At 45.3% G+C, this 17,040-nt stretch overlaps 1 protein-coding gene across 2 annotated transcripts in view; it reads right to left on the reverse strand.

Annotated features, from left to right (window-relative positions):
- Positions 1 to 16,463, reverse strand: part of UNC79 (unc-79 subunit of NALCN channel complex) — a 245,715-nt gene extending 229,252 nt beyond the window's left edge. For both annotated transcript variants that reach the window (XM_088464341.1, XM_088464340.1), the window contains exons 1-3: positions 16,442 to 16,463; positions 9,475 to 9,595; positions 3,775 to 4,079 (exon numbers count right to left, since the gene is read on the reverse strand). In XM_088464341.1, coding sequence (XP_088320467.1) covers positions 3,775 to 4,079; positions 9,475 to 9,595; positions 16,442 to 16,463 — 448 coding nt within the window. The remainder of the gene's footprint in view (positions 1 to 3,774; positions 4,080 to 9,474; positions 9,596 to 16,441) is intronic.
- Positions 16,464 to 17,040: the final 577 nt, after the last annotated feature.

Here is a 17,040-nt window from a genome sequence, read left to right on the forward strand (position 1 = left end):
TTCTAAGATGGGAAGAAAGGGCCTTATTCAGCAAGGATCGCTGATGAGATTGCCACTGCGATGTAAGGGGTGTAAACACAGTTATTGGTTTTGTATGCAGGGTAAATACAGGCTGCTTTTGTGTGTAGCCCACAAATACTGGTAATCTTTATTTTACACTATAATGTAGATCTTAGTTTGAACACATCTACGGGGCATATCCAATTGGGTGCGAGGTTTAGCGAGGTAAAAAACCTTGCGCCCCTTGCGCCCAATTTTGGATTACTGCGGGTATGCACGCTTCCGATACCCGCGTAAAAAAAGAATTTAAAAAAATTACACCTAACTGGCCCATGGGTCTACGGTGGTCTGTGCGGCTCCCGATAGCCTCTCCTCCATCTTGTCACTGGGGAGGGGGCTGCTGGGAGGCTCCGGGGGCTGCTGGGAGGAGCAAGGGCTGCGGGGAGATGTAGTCCTCCCAGGGCCTGTTGAAGGAAGGGACACAACACACACCGGGGGTCACTCACACACACACACTCATGCACACACAATCACTAATACACATTCACATACTCACCGTTGCTGCAGGGGACTGGGGACTTCATTCAGAGGCGGCCGTACGGTCGTACTCAATGTTTTTCCAGTGCGCATGCGCACGAGGGACCATCACCCTAGCGGTCACTAGAGCTGTGGGTGTAAACCTAACGACCGAAACAGAGGTGGCCGGTCAGGATGCAAGCGGTCGCCCAGTTTCTGAGCGACCGCTTGCATCCTCCGACCGCCTCTGAATGAGGGCCTGGGTCCCCGGCGCTAGAGGAAGGAGACAGCACTTCGAAAGGTGAGTAATTAAGGACTAAATGAGCTAATTGAAAACTTCCAATTGCTTAATTAGTCCTCAGAGGGTACCGCTGGGGTCCCAGAGCAAGTCCAGCTGATTTTTTCTAAAACTAACGATTTTCGGAAAAATCAGACTTGTTCTGGAGATGCTCAAAGAAAAACCTCCCAGCGCTCAAAATCTAAAAAAACCCGCACTGATTGAATAGCAAGAACCCCGCACCTGATGGAATAGCAAAAACCCTGCACCTGATGGAATAGCAAAAACCCCGCACCTGCAGCAAAAACCTTGCAGTGCGGGATTTCTGCTATTCTCGCCCCCAATTGAATATGCCCCTATATCTCTCTGCACATTTTCCACCTGTAGTGCAGCATGGTTTTACCAAGGTGCCCAGTTACTTGCTCTTTTTGTTGCTTAGCTCCCAACTCTGGATCAGTCTCTGTATATATAATTGTTCTAGTTTATTTTATTTTTTGTCTGACATGTTAGGTTTAGTGGATTGTTTATAGAATTAAAGTTAGTGGATTGCACCCGCAAGCTTAATATACATTTGTTCAGCTTTTTCTCTATGCGCTGCTAATATCTTGGACCACTAGCTCCCAGTGTACCAAAGGTTGCTGTCTTAAGGTGCATATCCACTACACGATGAAAGAACGATTGAACGATAACGACATCGTTATCGTTCATTATGCTGTGCAGTGGTTAATGGGCCTGATTCAGAGCTGGACGCTATTTGCGCTCGCTCATTCAGAAAAAGGGGCCGGCTATTTAAATTGAGCGCTCGCTCTTTGAGGTCTGTTGACGCCTCTACGTCTAAACGAGTGAACGAAATACGCGCTAGCTATTTTTAAAAAAACACCCCCTGGCCGCTCGCATCCTACGTCAACTCCGCTATTTATTAGATTAATCGAGTACATCGAAAGGCGTATGAACTGCTCGCAGTGCTTGTGGTAGCATTTTCCTACCGCAATCATGCGAGCAGTTCAGGCTAAGAGACAACCAAGTGACGTGGTCGATGACGCTGCTTTGTTAATTATGCACACCCTTAAAACGCCCGTTTTGACCGTTTGGCACGCCTGCGTTCGGATCTCCACTCCCCGTTTTCAAGCACCTTCCCCTGTTACCACCCACATACGCCTCATCCTGTCACTCATATTAGCAGGCATTCGCTATTTTGCGAGCGCACAATTTCCGACCGCAATGACTGGTTGGCGCATGCGTATTATGACCCATACGCATGCGCAGTTGTGTGAACATCGCTCGGGGCGAACGAGCGGCCGCTTACAAACGGCTCTGAATCAGGCCCAATGTGCCCACACTGAATGATATGTCATTCAGTGCAGCCACCCTCCCTCCCTCATCCCCGAACATGCACAACCTGACGATCGTCCATTTATATCGTGTAGTGGATATGCGCCTTTAGAATTATACTCCTAGAGCCTACAACACGCCTGGCTCCGACGTATGTAGATCAACTTTGAGATGGTGCAAATATTGGAACACACGTTATAATCCCGTGTGTGTGCCCTCTGCTCTGCTACACAAGCCACTGATCAAGTTGATTACTGAGATCAATAAAATAATAATATACCTTATTCTGTATATATTTAGAGGCATATTCGATTAGCCGCGATGCTTACTGCGGGCTTGTAGCGGTGCCCTGAGATATTCAGCCTGCGGTAACCCCAGAGGCTGCAATTACAATGGATTTCTGTTCGCACCCTACTGAGCAGCGAACAGACGGCCTGATTCAGACCCGGTCGCAAGGCCGCGTTCACATGCAGCCCGTCGATGTTTGCATCCTGCGCATGCGTATGCACCGCGGTGCGCAAAGTGGCCGCTGCGATCGGGAATCGACTGCAACAAGCACACAGAGGCTTCATACAGTGATTGACAGGACGTGACCGTTTGAGGGTGGTGATGGGGGTGGTCAGAGAAACGCAGGCGTGCCTGGGCGTCTAAACGCCGTTTCGGGGGCGTGCATAATTAGGGCCCGGCAACAGCACAAACATTAGCAATGTCTGCGGTAGGGTCAGGTCAACCACACATTGTGCGTGTGGGTCCGATGGTTCCCGATGTTACCGATGTTTTTGCTGCCTTGCGAGAACGTAGGTGAAGGGAAGTAGGCTGCATTATGTAGTGTTGGGTGTCTACTTATTGTGCTATGGTTACATTGCGTATGTGGTCATTGGCATATTTTCGCATCGACAGGCTGCGTGCGAACGCAGCCTTGCGACTGGTTCTGAATCAGGCCAAGAGATCCATGGTCAGTATGGATTTCTGCCCTTACTGCGGCCGCCACAAGCATGTTAGACCGCAGCTCTGGGCACTTAACCCGGAATATATGGGCCTACAAGAGGAGGTAATGGCTTATCATTGAATAGCTTCAAGCATTAAAGCTCAAGGCTATCTGCCCGTGGTAAACACCGCAAATAACTGAATATGCCCCTTAGGGTTTATTACAAGCACTTTTTTTTCTAGATATGCAGCATAAGAATTTAGACATAAGCCATCCGGAACAAAGGACCTAATTTGTGTGCATCTTATCTATTGATAAAGGAGAGCATCCTTAAGGGTATATTTACTAAAGTGAGAGTTTTCAGAAGTGGAGATGTTGCCCATAGCAACCAATCAGATTCTACTTAACATTCAACTAGCACCTTCTAGAAGATAATAGCTAGAATCTGGTTGCTATTGGCAACACCTCCATTTCTAAAAACTCTCACTTTAGTAAATATACCCAGGTGTCCAAAGTTTCATGACAGTATATAATCATTAGTCTGACTTAACATAACTTGCTAAGGTCATAGCAATCAACTGGAATATTTTCCTTAAACAGTGAAGGTTTTAGATTGACCTTCCTTCTCAAATATGATCTCACTGTGCGTCTTGAGCCTCAGATTCATTTCGCATTGTCAAAGTGCAATCAATATAAGGAATAAAAAGAAGGGTATTCTTACCGTGTTGGCCGTGCTGAAGCAAAGGGACTAGATCCAACAAGGTCACCAGAGTCACATATAGCCCCTGATAGTCCAATGAAGGGTACTCTGATAATTGAGCATCGCGGTTTTGTTGGCCACGTTCTGATGGAGAATCTCGCAGGACGCTGTAAAGGAGGGAGCGAGTAACAGTAGGGTTGATGGAACTGACCTGTGGTCTTAGAGATGGGGTAAGTGGAAATGGCACAGGAAAAAGACACATAGTCATAGGAACTGTCAAATTGGAGGCATCTTGATTTTCTTTCTTGCCTGACCGGGACAAAATGCTGTTGAGGGGACAAAGAAAAAAAAGAGACAACAAAGACACAAAAAAACAGCACATTACATTGAAATGACACTATAAAACAAAGTATAAAACACCAGATATACGCCACATAAGATGCAATGCCTACCAATGCATTATCCAGTCTACTAGATCTCTTCACTTTCACTCTCAGCAATAGGAAAATTGGAATTAGCTTGTAACTTAACATTTCTCATTGCATCTCATGTGTTATCTGGTTCATAAGGAGCAAAAATATAAGGATGCATGTTTCAGTGCCACACCCGTACTTCGCAGGCATGTCAACTGGTTCAAATAACAGTACCCACGCCCAATCAGTGCATCTCTCCAAGTCCAATTCCATTATCAATCGGGATTGCCATTCTATGTCTTCCAGCGTTACAGAGCCAATCGTTGCGTTGCTATGTTTTGTTCGGGCTTTGAATGCCTTTGATACATTAACGTAAGCGCAGTCACAAAATTCAACACTGTAAAATACAGGTGTGGCACTTTCAGAAACATGTTTTTAGCCAGTAATAAACATGTGAGTTTGTTAAGAAATTTTTTCTTAAAAAACACATGTTTATTGCACCAAAATAATGTCTGTATGTATTTCATGATACTGTTTCATGACATTCCATCAGTATCATCTGACATAATGAAGTTTCAACAGGCACATGAATTAAGAAATAATATTTCTTTCTAAAAATGTGCACTAAAGCTACTAGGAGGAAGCTTTAAAAATAATATATAATTGATGATTCGTAGCATATGTGAACTAATGGCAATGGCAGTTTATGTGCTTTTTAATTTAGCATTCTCCATGTTTAGGGAGGAAACAGATTATATTTAACAATACAAACACTATTTTGTTAACTTGTTACCTTTCATAAGTGTCTGACTAAGCCAACAGTTATTTATAGGCTAATGGTGCTAAACAATGTCCATAATAAATACATTTGCTACTAACTGTTATTTAACTGTAACAGCTTTCATCAATAATAAGCCTACGGAGGTACTTGCATAAACATTTCTAGAATTTGTAGTTTTCTTTACTAAACATTACAGAAGAAAATGACTTTAATTCACAATTCTATTTCTTTGCTATGTCAATTCCAAAAAAATATATACATTCCTGTCTTTCTCAATAAATAACAATAGGTCTATAAAAAGACATTATTATAATAAAATATTCAAGACTTGTATATTGTGTATAATAAACATTAACTGATAATATTTTCTAAATTATGTAGTAAATGTACAAAGATGAGATATTATGAAATGCAGCGATTACAACCCCTTTATGAGTGATGTAATGATGAATTTCTCCTGTTTTCGGCAGAAAGACAGACTTTCGAAAAACTAATGCTGCATACACACCTAAAGATTTTCTGTCCAACCAATCAACTAGTTGGATGGTTGGACAGAAAATCTTTACGTGTGTACCCAGCTTAAGTTGAGTCGTTATACAAATGCTACAATAGTTGCATCAGAAGATGCTCTATTGAAATTTTACTATATATAGTTTTGTGGGTTTTATCTACTCTGAACGTTATTATTGGTGCAAAAGTGGTCCATTTGAATAAGTGCAGGGTTAGCTTGCTGGGTCTATGGGTAGATTTGATAAACCAATGCTTGCAGATTAGCGGTAAACAGTGTTTGTTTTGCGCTAACCCTGCACATATTTATCCAGCAAAATTACTGCTTTAATAAATTTCCAAGAACTTTGAGTAAACTATCCTACAGCTTCTCAGACCAACCTCTTTCTCCATCCATCCAATGAAGATTGGGAAAAATACTGTTTTATATATTTTTTTAAATTCATAACCTGAATATTATAAAGTTGAACGTGGGGCCGATAAGCTGCTGGAAAGTTACATTCCATGATAAATCAGCCCCCTATTTACTAACTTGTGTCACTGCTCAATGTAGCATGATTTTCAGAGGCTGAATTGGTCAATTCTATTAGGTGAGAGTCTGGCGAGTTACTATTGTTATGACGTAATACGCAGCCTTGTGGGGCTTTGAACAAAATCCGGAGGTACAGTAAGTGTGGCCTATAGCTGCCCTTACCCTTATACGCGGCGCGAAGGAACTTGTGGATAACAGGAGTGACCCAAAAAGTTACATTCAGACCCAAACTTGTCCTCAGTCAGTATTTGAACAAGGAAAACATCACATGTACTCAGATAAAATGATGGGCTTACAGCAAGCTGATACTTTGTATCACTTCATCAAATTACACAAAATGTTCTTTGTTTAAATTCCTGTGCAAGTTGGGCTTTTGGGGTTGATACAATGAACGAATCTATGCTGCTAAATGCATCATGGAATAATACAGTATATGGCATGGTTGTAGACTAAATCATTTAGGGGTCTATTTACTAAGCTTCGTTAGGAGATAAAGTGAACGGTACTAAGGTACTAGCCAATCAGCTCCTAACTGCCATGTCACAGGCTGTGTTTGAAAAATGACAGGAGCTGATTGGCTGGTTCCTTATCTTCGTTCACATTATCTCCTAATAAAGCTTAGTAAATAGACCCCTTAATGAGTACTTCCCGCGCAATATACTGTTTCATCATGTCGCGCCTTCCCCTGGTACAGACATCATATAGTGTCTACCCAGCTTTGGTCATTTGAGTCTAATAAAGTCAATCTAATATAATCCATATGGTATCTGTTAATTAATGGATATACAGAGTAGCCCCTGCTATTCCCTTTCTAATAACCTTGATGAACCCAACACACACTCTGACATGCATCCATGTTTTTGCCAAGCCTGTCTACCTAGAGAATGGTGACGCCCATAGGAGGAATGAGACGGGCAGCCGAGCACTTGGGCTGTGTTCAGTCTGTTTCTGCTGCAGCTCTAGAAAATCGCTGGAAGTGTAAAGTCCTGCTGAACGTTCTCAGTAAGTCTGGGTGGAAGGGGGTGAGGACGACTATTTCTGCATATCCTGTCCATCTTTATTGTTTTACTTTAGGTAAAGAGGTCTCATAAAGCAGGAGGATGTTAAAGTTCTAACGCGGTATCTCCCAATAATCCTCATTATACTTCGGCCATGGTTGGTTGGATCTGGGCACTGTCTAAGTGGCACGATATAGGGGCTTATTTTATCTACTTTTGTTGCTATTTATGTTGGGAGGTACAGAATGATTGGACCTCTTGTAAGCTTTCAGGTCAGCAAATTACTATTTAATCAATAAGCATCCTCGCCGGACCTAAGTGGCATGAGATCTAGAGGTTTTCATATACTTCAAAACAATACTTAGATGTTAATACCTCTAAGAGGTGCTACCTAACAGGGAATAAACTCCTATCCCTTCAGGAACTGCAGGGTGATTGAATTTATCCCTATCCCCAAATCCAGCCTGATTAACAGGTGTCATGCCCATATCTCCCTCCCCCTGATCTGTCTATGCCTAATTATAGCAAAACACCAGAGCATGTTAACTGTGAGAGAATGCTGAACACATGGTGTATATTTGTATTATATATATATATATATATATATATATACTATATATTTATTTATTTTTATATTTATTTCTTATATATAAAATTCATTGGTCTGTTTGATTGATTGTCTGTCCGGTTATGCATTCAGACACCCTTGCACCGATTGGGATGAAACCAACGAGAGATGGTCCAGTTAGATCCTGGACAGGTTTTAGGGGGATCAGGGTCCCAGCCAGACTTCCTGTTTGTGTACGCTGGGCAGAACTTTGACCAGGGGAACCTGTTCTGAGCCTTCCACTGGATGGAAGGCTCTGCCCCCCATCCCCCCAGGGGGGGCCAGCTTATTTTGTCAATACCGGGCCCAACAATTTCTGATGGCTGCCCTGCTAGTTTGAATACTGTAATTTAAACATTTTTAGATTAAATGACAATAAATGCATGGCTGCCTCTTCCAAAGACGTCTTTTCAGTTTACTTTAGGTAAACATGTCTTGTGCTCCATTAGCTGTACCTAAGAGCTAATGACTCCCACACACCATTCATACTCTTTTGCTGCACTTATTGTCTAACATTCTCTAATGGACTGAAAGTGACTGTGTGAGGAATGAGTTGAAGGATTTATTATCCACACAATCCCTGGGTCGTTTTTAGTGGTCGCTGTGGCTCTGTGATGTAAATTTACCACATCATCTGATTTATCAGGTTAATCGCCAAGCTTAGGTGTAGATTTATCAAACCTTCTAAAGAGGACAAGTGGCGATGTTACCGATAGCAACCAATCAGAATCTGACATGTTATAGCATATATTAGATAAATGGTAGCTTCGAGCTGATTGGTTGCTATAGGCTACACCTTCAATTCTCCTCTTTAAGTTTGATAAATCCCCCCTAGACAGAACTGGAGTGTCGTCTGTCAGTCTACAATCTAAAACCTTGGGCCTGATTCAGCAGTGCACGCAAGTGCACTACTGATCGCAGATTCCTGATTATCAGGAATCTGAACATGTGCAGGACCAATTCTGCGAGTGTGCAAAATGGGTCCTGCGAAGTCGCACGCAGCCCTTTCCAAGCCTCTGTCTGATTGACAGGCAGAGGCATTTAAGGGGCAGTGCAGGGTCGGCCGGCGTTTCCGCCCCGTTTTCCAGGACGCAGCTTCCTGGCCTCGCAAGCTGGCCAGCCTGAGTAAGCTAAGGCTTACTCAGCTGGCCGGCGTCCTGGCGCCGTCCACCATCATGACCATTGACCGATGGTGATCCCAGCCTGTGGCCTCCGTCGTAGTGCTGGGATCGCAAATGCAGCAGGGGGTATCAAACACCTCCTGCTGTATTTGCATAGTAACAAGGACGGAATTGCAAAGCTGCCTGCATGCATACATCATATCTATAGCCTGCGTGCATAAATCATATATCTATAGCCCGCGTGCATACATGATATCTATAGCCTGCGTGCATACATCATATTTCTATAGCCTGCATGCATATATAATATATCTATAGCCTGCGTGCATACATCATATTTCTATAGCCTGCGTGCATACATCGTATCTTTAGCCTGCGTGCATACATATTTCTATAGCCTGCGTGCATACATATTTCTATAGCCTGCGTGCATATCTCATATATCTCTAGCCTGCGTGCAGCTTTGCAATTGTGATCCTTGCTGAATAACCCCCCTTGTGCGATGCATTCTGTGTTTGTACGCCTGATGAATCAGGTGATCTGGCGACCTTAATGTAGGGATCGCTGCTCCCAGCCAACAGCAGTAGCGTGTAATACCCTGTCTCAGATTACCAGTTTATTATAAATCATGAAAGCAGTGATCGTGTGGCTAATAGGGTTGTTTTACAGGATCATTGACAAGGCAGAAATCCAGGCAAAAATAAACTAACTGCTTTTACTCTTTAGACTTTTTTTTCATTCTAGAAAAAATGGAAATCTCACCTTAACAATGTCTGAGAGAAATACTTTAGGGTGTTGGCTATGTCCGTCCCTGTTGGCACTGGGTAAGTGTTGTGGATAACACGGTGGTGGTACTCATGTAGGTATCGTATCTTGGAGGCAACTGCACACAAAAAGGAAAAAGCACAAATACACATCTGGTTTGTAACATGACAACAGTCAGTCGTGACTGACAAACGGACACAAATGTCTGTGCGGACGTCACTTCTAGAAGTGTTCTTTGGCGCTGAACAGCTTTGATGGGCAGCACTTGGCGGCAGAAACTTCATGGGCTAAAAATCATGTTGTGTTTCCTATAAAGTAAATTTATTATCCAGGTGTATTTTTCCTTCATGGTCTATATGGACTATCGGTATTATTATATTCTGCTTGGAAACGTTCAAAACTGGGCGGGATCTGTTTCTTTAGTACATGGGAATGACAGATGATCTTGGCAAGTCAAATATATCAACAACAAAAGTACCATGACGTGATGAAAAGGAGATATAGATATGATGCCAGCGGTCGGGATGCCGGCACTCACAATACCGGTGCTGGAAAACCCAACAGCAGTCGGAACCCCGGCTCCAGTATCCCAACCGCCTGCTGAACCAGGTCCTGAATGTATACAGCCATACTTTGTGTAGCTGGGATGCAGTCAGGAAGCCGACGGTCGCAATGCTGACCACCGGCTTCCCGACTGTCTAATCCCGGCAAGGTATAAATGACAGGCGTCGATGTCTCGATGCCTGTCATTAGACCTACGCCGGGAGCCCGATACCCGGCTTGCCGATCGAACGTAAGGCAGGTGCTGGGCATGGACAGCTGCGGGGGGAGGCAGGGTTAGGTTAGGGGCTCCCGGGGGGACTTAGGGTTAGGCACCCCCCTGGGAGGTTAGGGTTAGGCTAGGGGGTGGAGGGGGTTAGGGTTAGGCACCCCCCGGGGGAGGTTAGGGTTGGGCACCCCCCCCCGGGAGACTTAGGGTTAGGCTGCGGGGAAGGGGAGGTTAAGGTTAGGCACTTAGAGGGGGGTTAGGGTTAGGCACTTAGAGGGGTGAGGTTAGGGTTAGGCACTTGGGGGAAGGTTAGGGTTAGGCACCCCTAAAGGAGGGTTAGAGTTAGGGGGTAGAATAAAGTCAGTATATACTTACCTTTTTACGATCTGGATCTTCACCCATGCGGCCGGTGGTAAATCATACCAATTGCCTAAAATACTGTGTAATAATTCAACCGCATAAACATACAGTATACGCTTAGCGTGCATCAAGATACACTTTAAACATATCTTCATACAATGGGGGAGATGTATTAAACCTTTTAAAAGAGTGTAAGTGGAGAAGTTGCACATAGCAACCAATCAGATTATAGCTAAAATATAATAGAACATAATAGGTTAATGATAGCTATAAGCTGATTGATTGCTATGGGCAACACCTCTACTTGTCCCCTTTAGAAGTTTTATACATTTCCCCCAATATATGCCAGTTACCATGATGATAAATAAGTAATGAGAGGGGTAGGTGATATGATCAGGGGCAGTAGCAGTCTCCTCTCACTGCCCGATGTGCTGCTGCGGATGCAATGCTATACGGGCGCAGCCAGTGGTAGTGGGCACATCAGTGGAAGGTCTTACAGGTGGGGGCGATCACTTTGGGCTGGCCCCCTTTTCAAAGAGTGTGGTGCTGCTCCCGATGCTGGGCACTGCAGTTTATTATGCCCCCTCCCAGTATCCAGACCTGTCAGGACTCTCGACGGCCCTGGGCATGATCTCCTTCACTAGAACTCATCCAAGTTCCAGTGCTCATAACAGTGACATATCTATAATGAGTTTTCGGTGTGCAGTGTACCCAGAACAGGTGCCACGGTGTGTCCCCAGTGTATCGCCCGTTTCAGTGCCATCTTCCGTGTGATATACTCAGAAAGATGGCACTGGCACAGGCCACAGTAGAGAGTCTGGCACTGCTCCAGAACATTTGCTACCTCCTGTGAGTGCCCCATATTCCAACAAAATCCCATGGAAGATGGCTCAGCGGACAGAAGGTTGAGTTAGGGGGTTGCTGCACACAGGCTCCCCAAGGTGTTAATATACATGAGGCTCATAACCTGGTCTGGTTACAAACATTGTGGGAACACACTGCATTATGTTACCAAACTAAAATATTTTATACGGAATGCAAATGTAGAGGTCATTATAGGTCAATGTAATATCTTAAAAAGTTGTTTTTACTTTCAGATGACAGTTAGTTATAGGCTTGTTCATGCACCACTGCAACTTGCACTAAAGTAACTGTTTTATCTTTTTTCTGTGTTATTTGAATATGTAATGACATAATCAGCCTGTGGTATATATTGTGTATTGCTCTGGTTTATGGTACAGTGTTGCTGTGCTCTCTGCATTGAATAGAGGGCCTGATTCAGAGCCGGACGCTCTGACCAGAGCGCTCGCTCTGAATCAGGGCCCTCCTACATGAAAATGGAGCGGCCTCTTGGACGCTCGCATAGCTGTGGGTGACCACCCACAGCTATAGCGAGCGTCCATGATGATGGTCGCGATGGTCAAGACCATCACGACCATCGGGCTTGCGACGGAGACCCTGCGGTAGGGTATCGCTGCCGCAAGCCCTGGAGTGATTTTGGCTCTATCAGAGCCAAAATCACTCCCACTGACATCACTAATGATGTCAGTGGGACCGGCTTCAGACGGTAGGCGTTCCCATGGGAACACCTCCGTCTGGCAGCCACGCCCCCGGCATGCCCACCAAAGGGGGCGTGCTGTCAATCAACATCGACAGCACACCCCCTTTGGTGCGAGACCCGGAGCGACGGCTATCCCGTCGCTAGCCGGGTCTCGCGCATGCGCACGACGGTGCTCCCTCCGTCGTGCGCATGCGCAGTAGGGCACCATCGACCCGCTTGCGAGAGTCCTGCGCTCGCGAGCAGGTCTGAATAACCCCCAGAATTCCTTGCAGAGAGTAGCTTTGTCATATCCCAGGGAAATAGGAATTAAACAACTCAGAAATTTAAAAACATACAGTAGCTAAAATGCAGAGAAGAAAGACATGAAGAAAGCAATGTATTTAGTAAATATTACAGGAGGGCATGTACAGCCATGGCCAAAAGTTTTGAGAATGACACAAGTATTGGTTTTCACAAAGTGCTGCTTCACTTTTTATGATGGAAATTTGCATATACTCCAGAATGTCCTGAAGAGTGATCAGATGAATTGCAATTAATTGCAAAGTCCCTCTTTGCCATGACAATGAACTTAGGCCCTCATTCAGACCCACTCGCGAGCGGCTGTCCGCTCGCAAGTGGGTCGATGGTCCCCACTGCGCATGCGCACGACGGAGGGAGCTCCGTCGTGCGCATGCGCGAGACCCGACGAGCGAGGGACTTTCCTTCACTCGTAGTGTCTCATCAAAGGGGGCGTGCTGTCGATGGTGACTGACAGCACGCCCCCTTTGGTGGGCGTGCCTGCCAGACGGAGGTCGTTCCCAAGGAAATGCCTACTGTCTGAAGCCGGCCCCACTGACATCACTAGTGATGTCAGTGGGAGTGATTTTGGCTCTGATCAAAATCACTCCTGGCCTTGCGGTTGAAAAAACCCAACCGCAGGCTTTTGCTCGCAGTTTCGATGGTCGCGATGGTCAAGACCATCACGACCATCATCCTGCACGCTCGTATATGCTGTGGGTGGTGACCCACAGCTATACGAGCGTCCAGGAGGAGACGCTCCATATTAATGGAGGTGGGCCCTGATTCAGAGCGAGCGCTCTGGTCAGAGCGTCCGGCTCTGAATCAGGGCCTTAATCCCAAAAACAACATTTCCACTGCATTTCAGCCCTGCCACAAAAGTACCAGCTGACATCATGTCAGTGATTGTCTTATTAACACAGGTGAGAGTGTTGACGAGGACAAGGCTGGAGATCACTCTGTCATGCTGATTGAGTTAGAATAACATACTGGAAGCTTTGAAAGGAGGGTGGAGCTTGAAATCATTGTTCTTCCTCTGTTAACCATGGTTACCTGCAAGGAAAAACGTGCAGTCATCATTGCTTTGCACAAAATGGGCTTCATAGGCAAGGATATTGCTGCTAGTAAGATTGCACCTAAATCAACCATTTATCGGATCATCAAGAACATTAAGGAGAGAGGTTCAATAGTTGTGAAGAAGGCTTCAGGGAGCCCAAGAATGTCCAGCATGCGCCAGGACAGTCTACTAAAGTTGGTTCAGCTGCGGGATCAGGGCACCACCAGTGCAGAGCTTGCTCAGGAATGGCAGCAGGCAGGTGTGAGTGCATCTTCACGCACAGTGAGGCAAAGACTTTTGGAGGATGGCCTGGTTTCAAGAAGGGCAGCAAAGAAGCCACTGCTCTCTTGGAAAAACATCAGGGACAGACTGATATTCTGCAAAAGGTACATGGATTGGACTGCTGAGGACTGGGGTCAAGTTATTATCTCTGATGAATCCCCTTTCAGATTGTTTGGGGCATCTGGAAAAATGCTTGTCTGGAGAAGGAAAGGTGAGCGCTACCGTCAGCCCTGTGTCATGCCAACAATAAAGCATCCTGAGACCATTCATGTGTGGGGTTGCTTCTCAGCCAAGGGAGTGGGCTCACTCACAATTTTGCCTAAGAACACAGCCATGAATAAAGAATGGTACCAAAACATCCTCCAAGAGCAACTTCTCCCAACCATCCAAGAGCAGTTTGGTGAAGAACAATGCCTTTTCCAGCATGATGGAGCACCTTGCCATAAGGCAAAAGTGATAACTAGGTGGCTCGGGGAACATAACATCGAAATTTTGGGTCCATGGCCAGGAAACTGCCCAGACCTAAATCCCATTGAGAACTTGTGGTCAATCCTCAAGAGGCGGGTGGACAAACAAATACCCACAAATTCTGACAAACTCCAAGCATTGATTAGGCAAGAATGGGCGGCCATCAGTCAGTATGTTGCCTAGAAGTTGATTGACGGCATGCCAGGGCGAATTGCAGAGGCCTTGAAAAAGAAGGGTCAACACTGCAAATATTGACTCTTTGCTTAAACTTAATGTAATTGTCAATAAAAGCCTATGACACTTATGAAATGCTTGTAATTTTACTTCACTATACCATAGTAACATCTGACAAAAAGGTCTAAAAACACTGAAGCAGCAAACTTTGTGAAAATCAATACTTGTGTAATTCTCAAATATTTTGGCCATGACTGTACAAACCAATAAATTAGAATCAACTGAAGGATGAAAAATACTAGAAGGCTACTGCTGAATTTTACGTATAAAACATTCTGAAAAATATGTATTTGTCAAGGGGTACTTGGCCCAAGGTTATTGGTTAATACATTTTACTCCCATAATAATATCAACGTGCGCCTTTTATATGGTGCGACCACAACTACAGGCTGTGAGAGGTACTGCAGCTTAAAACAAGGTTTAAAGTCTATAATAATAACGTTCATCTGAAAAAAACAAGTATTGTTAAAAATTACACCATAGCTGTCCTTCTAGAAAGAAATTCCAAGGAATGGAAGACCCTATTCATCAGAGAAAATTGATTCTTTCCATATTTATTGATATTATAATGTAAAATAAATGTAATGATTTAAGGATGCACAGACAAGGCTAATAGGATATGGTTAAAAGCAGCTGGGGGGGGGGGGAGTCTACAAATATTTCCTTCTTAATGGTTTTTCAATTACTATAGAGAGAAACGGAAAGGCTGGAGATTAAAGGGAATCCAGAGGATTAAAGGGTACATTACATTATTACCAAACAATATGGATGAATATTAGGGGCTGCAATCTTTCCCTGGTATAATATTACTGATTATTCCTAACAGCAATCTCTGGTGACGTACAGTATGAACATGCAAAATCATAGACATATGTCACTTTGGCCTGACGACATGATGACTTGCATGAAGAAAGTATGTAACTGGATTATTTATTTGGCATGGGAGTATGGATAGATGACAGACGGAAGCTTCAAGGTTTAGGTGTAGTGTCACTCAGTGCATATGCTAGAGGGCTTTCGCCAATTATTGGGTCTCTAGCTATTATTGAACTAGAAATCCCAGCATGACCTGACAACCAAAGGCTGTCCACACTAGTCACAGCCACTCAGACAGATCAGAGCAATAATATACACTGATATATTGCATTAACCCCTTTATGAACAGCCCATTCTGTCCTTGTATGTTTGCTGTGGGTAAGATGTATTAACCCTCATATGCAAGGACCATACAAACAGCTTGTGCAGATATGTGTGTGTGCTATTGCACAGGTTATCTAATAGTCTGTAGACTTCATTTCAGAAATTACATCAGACCCCCTCCCCCCCATTCAAGGCTGAGCCCCTTACATGACCCCCCTAATTACATCAGGCCACCTCTCCTGTCAGGCTGAGCCCTATACCTGCCACCCCCCCCCCACCCCCGATAATTACAACAACCACCCTCTCACCAGCTGAGACCCTTACATGACCCCCCTAATTACATCAGGCCACCTCTCCTGTCAGGCTGAGCCCTATACCTGCCACCCCCCCCCCACACCCCCGATAATTACAACAACCACCCTCTCACCAGCTGAGACCCTTACATGACCCCCCTAATTACATCAGGCCACCTCTCCTGTCAGGCTGAGCCCTATACCTGCCACCCCCCCCCCCCCCCACACCCCGGATAATTACAACAACCACCCTCTCACCAGCTGAGACCCTTTACCTCCTGACCTCCCCTATTTACATAAGAGCCCCCCTCTCCTGCCAGGCTGAGACCCTTACCTGCCCCCTTCCCCTTCCTGGAAGAATGAGCCTCTTACCTGCACTCCCACCCCCTCCACCCGTATTGCCCATAGCCATGCTCTACCTGCCCTCCCCCCCTTCACCCCGTATTGCCCCTAGCAGAGTACATCCCCGGCAGCGCCCCCTCCTCAGTCTCCCCGCCGCTTCAGCACTCGGACAGCGCACTCACACTGCTCCGCTTTGGTGGACATGGCGTCCAGCTGGAGGCGTCGGGCACAGGAATCCGTGGTGCTGGCTCAGGCAGGCCGCTCTCCAGTGGGCATTGGCCGGCTGGCTGCGGGTGACGTTAGTGCTGACAGCCGTAATTGGGCGCACGGAGCTCGGAGCGGGGAGGCTGCGGGATGTGCGGGGACATTGGGGGGACGAGAAGAGGCCTGGTACCGACACAGCAGCAGCAATGATCTCCGGCAGGGAGGGGCTCCGTCATAGAGGACGGGGCTTCTTCCATCCTCCAATCCCGGCTCATACTGCCTGGGTATCACTGGCTGCTTATCCATAATGCACCATCTTCTATACTTTCCTCACTGTACCATATCATATAGGGACAGAGGTAACTGGGTATACATTGGTCACTGTGTACCATATCATATAGGGACAGAGGTAACTGGGTATACATTGGTCACTGTATACCATATCATATAGGGACAGAGGTAACTGGGTATACATTGGTCACTGTGTACCATATCATATAGGGACAGAGGTAACTGGGTATACATTGGTCACTGTATACCATATCATATAGGAGCAGAGGTAACTGGGTATACATTG

This window comes from Taudactylus pleione, unplaced genomic scaffold (genome assembly GCF_031769625.1).
Source record: "Taudactylus pleione unplaced genomic scaffold, aTauple2 ptg001661l, whole genome shotgun sequence".
Lineage (NCBI taxonomy): Eukaryota > Metazoa > Chordata > Amphibia > Anura > Myobatrachidae > Taudactylus > Taudactylus pleione.